Source organism: Penaeus vannamei, chromosome 6 (genome assembly GCF_042767895.1).
Source record: "Penaeus vannamei isolate JL-2024 chromosome 6, ASM4276789v1, whole genome shotgun sequence".
Lineage (NCBI taxonomy): Eukaryota > Metazoa > Arthropoda > Malacostraca > Decapoda > Penaeidae > Penaeus > Penaeus vannamei.
The window spans coordinates 26,060,473-26,067,972 of NC_091554.1; the positions used below are offsets into that span (position 1 = coordinate 26,060,473).

Consider the following 7,500-nt stretch of genomic DNA (forward strand, 5'->3'; position numbering starts at 1 on the left):
GTTGCCGACCCCGAAGAGGCAGGAATTCTCAAGGAAGTATGTCGTCTCCCGCTGCCCGGCGCTCGCCCTGCCACGTGGCGCTTTGTGTGAGGACGAACCTTGTATGCTTATCGGAATCGCCTTCGTCGACCAGCACAGGGGTTGTACAAGGCTGTAGTGTTAGATCGGGTGTCTAAGAGGATCGCCAGCTGGATTTAAAGGAATACGCAGGTTCGAGCGAATGTGCTTGCGAGGACGCCCATGGCTGAGCAGTCGCTGCGGTCTCCCCGTGGCAGGATCCATGAGCGGAAGCCGTTGTGCGCAAGGAATACATTGTGTGTGTGTGTGTGTGTGTGTGTGTGTGTGTGTGTGTGTGTGTGTGTGTGTGTGTGTGTGTGTGTGTGTGTGTGTGTGTGTGTGTACACACAAACACACACACACAGATATATACATCTGTGTGTGTTTGTGTGTGTGTGTGTACACACAAACACACACACACAGATATATATATCTGTGTGTGTGTGTTTGTGTGTACACACACACACACAAACACACACACAGATATATATATCTGTGTGTGTGTGTTTGTGTGTACACACACACACACAAACACACACAGATGTATATATCTGTGTGTGTGTGTTTGTGTGTACACACACACACACACACACACACACACACACACACACACACACACACACACACACACACACACACACACACACACACACACACACACACACAGAGTACAATGGCAAAGACAATTAGAAGCGAGCGGAAGCATTTGACCGTTGCTTCACAAGGCTTGACAAGAAATCCTAGACGGAGAGATTCATGTCAGTAATGTAATATGCAAATTGCAGCTGAAAATGAATGTGTGAAGTGCGAGCCCCAAATGTTTTGCATTTTTCCCTGTACAGTGAAGCTCGTCTGACAGATGCATCACATTACGCGAAAGTAGGACCGGCATCAGCCCTGCAAAGGCACGGCCGAGAGCTGACCTTTTTCGTGCAAGGCACGATGGCGACCTCGTTCTTCATGTTTAATGAGCGCGCCCTTCTGCGTGATGCCCTCGGGTCCTCGTGGCCCTTCCGGGGTCCTGGGGCGCTCCCTCTGCCCGGCTGCGGGTGCGGGCGGCGGCGGCGACAGGGCGCGTGGAAAACGTTCTTGTCGGCCGGAAAATGTGGTCAGGTGTCTCACTTCGAGTGGCCGGAGATCGAACGAAGGCGCGTGTGGTTTTAGGGAGAGAGACGGAAAACATTTCAGACATTTAATTTCTGAAAATCGCTATACTTTTTGCCGAAAAAGAATTTGGAAAGGAAAAATAGCCTGCGACAACTGGAAAAATGCGAGATAACCCATCCGAACTGGGAGGAAAAACATCCGGGCAGAAATGGCTCCCTAATGAGGCCGTTTTACCCTGCAAAAAAATCCGCCAAAGCGAAAACACTGGCAGGCTTGACCAAGAGTCCAGAGAGAGAGCTGTTTATGTGGGCATTGTTGACGGACTTAATTACACAACGTATGTTTGCGTTTTGTGTGGCCGCGCAGAGGGAGAGCGCAGCGCAGCCGTTCCCGCTCGGGCGCAGAGGAGTCCTTCGCTCCCTGCCTCGTGCTGTTGCGCCGAGAGCAAGCCAGCTGGCTCTCATTTCATCGATGCTAAATGGCTCTTCTTAGAAGCGTATCTGTTTGCGAAAGCCTTAAAGACAAAGGAGGAACGTGATATACTAACGGGATCTTTTTGCGGTTTCAGTGAGCTAGCGTGTTAGGTCTGGTATAAATAAGAGAGAGAGAATATCTCATCAAGAAATTCATATTGAACGTAACGGCTGGACGAAGAGAATGAAGACCGTTCTAGCAGTCTCCAAAGGCCACAAATACTTTGCGGAAATCGAAGAAGAAGCCGCACCGCGAGCGGCGACCCCGCGTTTGCAGGCGGCGAACTCGAGGCGCGTGCGGCTGCGGCCCAGGGGCGGTTCTCATTAACGAAGGGAGGCTGACCCGGCGATTAGTGTCATGCGGTGATGCATGGCTCGCTGGATTGTTATTTCGTTAATTGCGCCGTTCGCGTTTCCTTTGCTCCTCCAGTATGTTCGTTCGTTTGTCCAATTATTTAGGTATATCGGCCATTGAATATCTTCAGTTTTTTATTTATCATAAAGCAACTCCCAGATCTCAGTTGCGTTGTTGTCCAGAAACTGTGTCAGAAGGAATACGTATTCGCCTTTTGTTAGTTCCTTTTATTTTCCCGTTTTTTCTTTTCTTTTTCTTTTGCTCGGTCGACCACCTGCTGTCCCCCATCTTGATATGCATTCCCTCCCCGTGGGACGGCGGCGTGCCTCCGCGAGCGGGCGGACGACCGGCCCGACCGGCGAGCGCCCGCCCCGCGCAGGCCAGGATGGCGGGCGACTTCACTCTGACGGTTATATTTGGTTTGCTAAGAGGATTTCACGCCGAGCGGCCCAGCGCTCATGCGAAAGCCAATTCAAACACCAGGGTTGTTTCTGTATTTTGCGCGAAAAGCCAAGGCTGGTAAAGGCAAGATCGACTTTTAAATGGAACTTGTGTGGTTTGAAAACATTCTATTTTTACTCAGGAGGGGAGAGCTCATGGGATGGGGAATTTTTAAAATGTGATAACTTTCTCAAATATCTTATTGTTCTCTCTCTCTCTCTCTCTCTCTCTCTCTCTCTCTCTCTCTCTCTCTCTCTCTCTCTCTCTCTCTCTCTCCCTCTCTCTCTCTCTCTCTCTCTCTCTTCCTCTTCCTCTTCCTCTTCCTCTTCCTCTCTCTCTCTCTCTCCCTCTCCCTCTCCCTCCCCCTCCCCCTCCCCCTCCCCCTCCTCTCTCTCTCTCTCTCTCTCTCTCTCTCTCTCTCTCTCTCTCTCTCTCTCTCTCTCTCTCTCCCTCTCGTTCTCTCTCTCTCTCTTCCTCTTCCTCTTCCTCTCCCTCTCCCCCTCTCCACCTCCCTCCCTCTCACCATCCCCCTCCCCCTCCCCCTCCCCCCCCCTCTCTCTCTCCTACCCTCTCTCTCCCTCTCTCTCTCTCTCTCTCTCTCTCTCTCTCTCTCTCTCTCTCTCTCTCTCTCTCTCTCTCTGTTCCTCTCCCTCTCCCTCTCCCTCCCCTCCCTCTCCCTCTCCCTCCCCCTCCCCCTCCCTCTCTCTCCCTCTCCCTCTCCCTTTCCCTTTCCCTCTCCCTCTCCCTCTCCCTCTCCCTCTCCCTCCCTCCCTCTCCCTCCCTCTCTATCTATCTATCTATCTCCCTCCTTCCCCCTCCATTCCTCTCTCCTCTCCTTCCCCCTCTCGCATCGTCCGCCTCCTTCTACCTGTGTGCCTCCGCTGCTGTTCCTGCGAGCAGCCTGCCAGGGGCGAGTCCCTCCCCACTAACGCGCGTGTGTTGCGTTTCAGGCGCCGAAGATCGTGGTGGCCCTCTACGACTACAACGCCACCGAGCGGGGGGACCTGTCGCTGCGGAAGGTAATCAGCCGCGGCGGCCGCCTCTGCTCACTCGTGTCATGAGAGGAAATGACGGGAAGCGGCATCAGCTGCACGGGCGATGGCTGGCCTGTCATTTGCCTAGTATTTGTTATTGTTATTATCAGCATTGCCATTAAAATACCAATATTATTGTTATCATTGCTATTGTTATTACTGTTACTATTACTATTAATACAATTTACTTTTATTATTATTAATGTTAATATTATTATTAATGTCGCTACTACTACTACTACTATTACCATTGCCATTACTGTTTCTACTATTATTACTATTAGTAATACTATTACTACTACTACTCTTACTACTACTATCACTATTATTACTACTATTAATGCTGTTACTACTACTGCTACCACTACTACTCTTACTACTACTACTACAACAACAACAACTACTATTACTACTACTACTACTACTACTACTACTACTACTACTACTACTACTACTACTACTACTACTACTACTACTACTACTACTACTACTACTGCTACTACTACTCTACTACTGCTACTACTACTACTACTACTACTACTACTACTACTACTACTACTACTACTACTACTACTACTACTACTACTATTCCTAATCCTACTCTTACTACTATTAATATAACTATTACTACTACTACTACTATTACTACTGCTACTACTACTATTGCTACTACCACAACAACATCAACTGCTACTACTATTTACTACTCCTACTCTTAATACTACTACTACTATTGCCACTACTACTGCTACTATTACTACTACTACTACTACTACTATAATTCCTACTCCTACTCTTAATACTACTACTCCTAGCCGTACTACTACTATTACTGTTACTACAGTTACTTTTACTACTATTGCTACTACTACAGCTACTACTTTTATTACAATTACTACTACAACAACAACAACTGCTACTACTATTATTCCTACTCGTACTATTATAACTACTACTGCTACTACTACTACGACTATTCCTACTCATATTCTCACTACTACTATTACTGCTACTACTACTATTAATACTACTGCTACTACTACTATAATTCCTACTCTTACTACTACTATTCCTGCTCTTACTACTACTACTACTATTACTGCTACTACTACTACTACTACTACTACTACTACTACTATTACTGCTACTACTATTACTGCTACTACTACTACTACTACTACTACTACTACTACTACTACTACTACTACTACTACTACTACTACTACTACTACTCCTACTACTACTCCTACTACTACTCCTACTCTTACTCCTACTCCTACTCCTACTCCTACTCCTACTCCTACTCTTAGTACTACTACTCCTACTTTCACTACTACTATTACTATTACTACTATTATAACTACTACTACTACTTCTACTTCTACTACTAATGCTGCTGTTGCTGCCATTATAGATTATTGTTATTATTATTATTATTATTATTATTATTATTATTATTATTATTATTGCTATTATTATTATTATTATAATCATTACCATGGTCTTGTATAACAGTTGATATGAATGTTATTTTTAGAATGAAGAATTCGAGGTGCTTGAGCAAGATCAGGAACACTGGTGGAAGATGAGAAATAGACAAACTGGGTAAGTCTTCTTCCTTCGTTCTGTACGCACAGTTTATATCTTGAATTATTTTATAACATTTATGTAGATGAATAGAAAGTATTGTAATTGTACTCAAATGCACTGACGTTCATCCACAGAATGGAAGGGTTTGCTCCCAGCAATTACGTCAGAGAGCTAGGAACACCTGATATACAACAGTATGAGTAAGTATGCCGAATCAGATTTGCAATGGGTCTCGTCTTTCTATTTTCTAAAGTGGAGATCTGTTCTCTGGTCAATTCGAGAACTTACATGGGAATTCCTGTCCCTTCAGCTGGTACCTGGGCGACGCGACGAGACAGCGCGCGGAGGTGTTCCTGATGCAGCAGGAGCGGGAGGGTTGCTTTGTGGTGCGGAACTCGACCACGAACTCTGGCGTCTACACCCTCTCAGTGTATACGAAACAGTAAGTTGATTTTTGTGGTGTTTCGAAACCGAGCTTTGCAGTTGTGATACAAAATATGTGTAATACGAAGGAGGTTAACTTTGTTTTGTTTCGTTTTCTTTGAAGTTTTCCTTTTAGTTTCACGCTTACAGAGACATGTAACGTATAATCTCTCCGAAGAACAAGTGTTCTTCCAAAGGGCTTCTTGTGAGGGTGTATATCTCCATTTATATATTTGTTTATACTGGCTTAGGTCTCATCCGCAAGTAAAGCACTACCACATCAAGAAGGACCCGGAGGGAAACTATTACCTGTCGCAGAACATCAAGTGCAAGACCATTCCCGAGCTCATCTACCGACACCAGCACAACCCCGGGGGCATCTGCGCCAGACTGCGACCGCCCACCCTCGGGAGGACTGCGCCAGCCACTGCGGGGCTCAGCCACGGTAGGGGACTTTTGTTACTAGGATGTGCCTCATCTTGAATAAATTTTGTTCTAGGTAGGATTAGTAGACTTCGCCTCTGAAAAGGTTAATTCTTGAATTTTGCCTTTTCATAACCATCGTTATTTCCTCCCCCACCCCCCTCTGTGAACCTCTTTGGAAAAAAGGAAATGTGCCACTATTCACTGTGAATGTTGCTTTCCAGATAAGTGGGAGATTGACCCCTCGGAGCTGAATCTCCTGGAGGAGCTGGGTTCCGGGCAGTTCGGCGTGGTGCGCCACGGCAAGCTCAAGTCCTTAGATGTGGCCGTCAAGATGATGAAGGAAGGGACGATGAGCGAAGACGAATTTATTGAAGAAGCGAAAGTCATGACGTAAGTGTCTCTCTTATTTGTTGGCGCTGCAAGATGGTTCATTTTTCTTAATTGTTTGTTTGATGAAATATAGTGCACAAAGTTACTACTGTATACACCGAATCTGTGTAATCTAAATGTGATTGTTTGTCTCTTGTTACATTATGAACCTTGCTGATTAAGGAGCATGTGATAGGGCCGAGTTTCATAGATAGTGAATTGCACGGAGATGCATCGTCCGTCGTTAAATGCATGGGTCACGATCACTCTAAAAGTTGCCTAACACTGACGAACTATTTCAGGAAATTACGACACGGTAATTTGGTTCAGCTGTATGGAGTGTGCAGTAGACAACGCCCAATATACATCGTAACGGAATACCTGCGCTATGGATCCTTGCTACAATACCTTCGTAACAAAGAAAGAATCCTATTAAATAATACTGATGTTCTTTTAGATATGTGCTTGCAGGTAAGTTTATATATTTTGTAACAATTGCAAGTCTCAAATTGATTAGCCTTTAGACTTACCTTTGAGTTAGTCATTAAAAGCAAAATAAATATGTAAAATTGATACCCGTAAGAAAATATTTTTAAAGTAAACATGATAAAGGGTAATGATGGTGTATGTAACAAGAATATAGTCAGTGTGATACAGATAGGGGATTTATTTATTTTAAGAATGGTAGCTTCTTATCAGATTCATTTTTTTAGGCAGTGGAAGTATTTTAACATATTGGAACAAGACTGGTCAAATAAAAATTCTTATTGACAGGTTTCAGAATTATCAGATTCGGGCAATTCAGTTTACAAGGAAGCTCAAGTAGCTGAAAAAAGTGTTTTGGAAAAAAAAAAAAAAATTTTGTTGTCAGTATATTTTGTGGAAGTGTAACAGTGATATCATTTACAAGGTTGGCTTACAATAAAAGTACTTCAGATTCATTTTGTAATATAGGAATACATGAGCAACTCAGAAACCTTATGCATAAGCACAGAGAAACCTGAAAATATGTGATGACATAAATTTCTAATGTGAGGAACCTGTTTTTTGAAATGCCATGGCTCATATTTGTTGGTATGAAGGTTATGCAGCATAAGGCCTGTGCTGACACCTGTTTATATACAAACAATGTTAAGCAAACAAGAAAATTTTCTGACAGTTCATTTCACTGTAAATTATTGCATACACTATCGGAATTAGTAATGATAATATCCGAATTGTTTCC

At 44.3% G+C, this 7,500-nt stretch overlaps 2 protein-coding genes across 3 annotated transcripts in view; both read left to right on the forward strand.

Annotated features, from left to right (window-relative positions):
- Positions 1–1,221, forward strand: part of LOC138861953 (cyclin-dependent kinase inhibitor 1C-like) — a 3,806-nt gene extending 2,585 nt beyond the window's left edge. The window contains exon 3 of the mRNA XM_070122432.1: positions 900–1,221. Coding sequence (XP_069978533.1) covers positions 900–1,221 — 322 coding nt within the window. The remainder of the gene's footprint in view (positions 1–899) is intronic.
- A 2,162-nt stretch (positions 1,222–3,383) lies between these two features.
- Positions 3,384–7,500, forward strand: part of Btk (tyrosine-protein kinase Btk29A) — a gene marked incomplete at its 5' end in the record, with an annotated part of 6,469 nt that continues 2,352 nt past the window's right edge. Inside the window, 7 exon segments of one of the 2 annotated variants that reach the window (XM_027351237.2) lie at positions 3,384–3,452; positions 5,005–5,072; positions 5,192–5,257; positions 5,368–5,499; positions 5,732–5,925; positions 6,128–6,296; positions 6,578–6,746. In XM_027351237.2, coding sequence (XP_027207038.2) covers positions 3,384–3,452; positions 5,005–5,072; positions 5,192–5,257; positions 5,368–5,499; positions 5,732–5,925; positions 6,128–6,296; positions 6,578–6,746 — 867 coding nt within the window. 2 annotated transcript variants of the gene reach the window in all.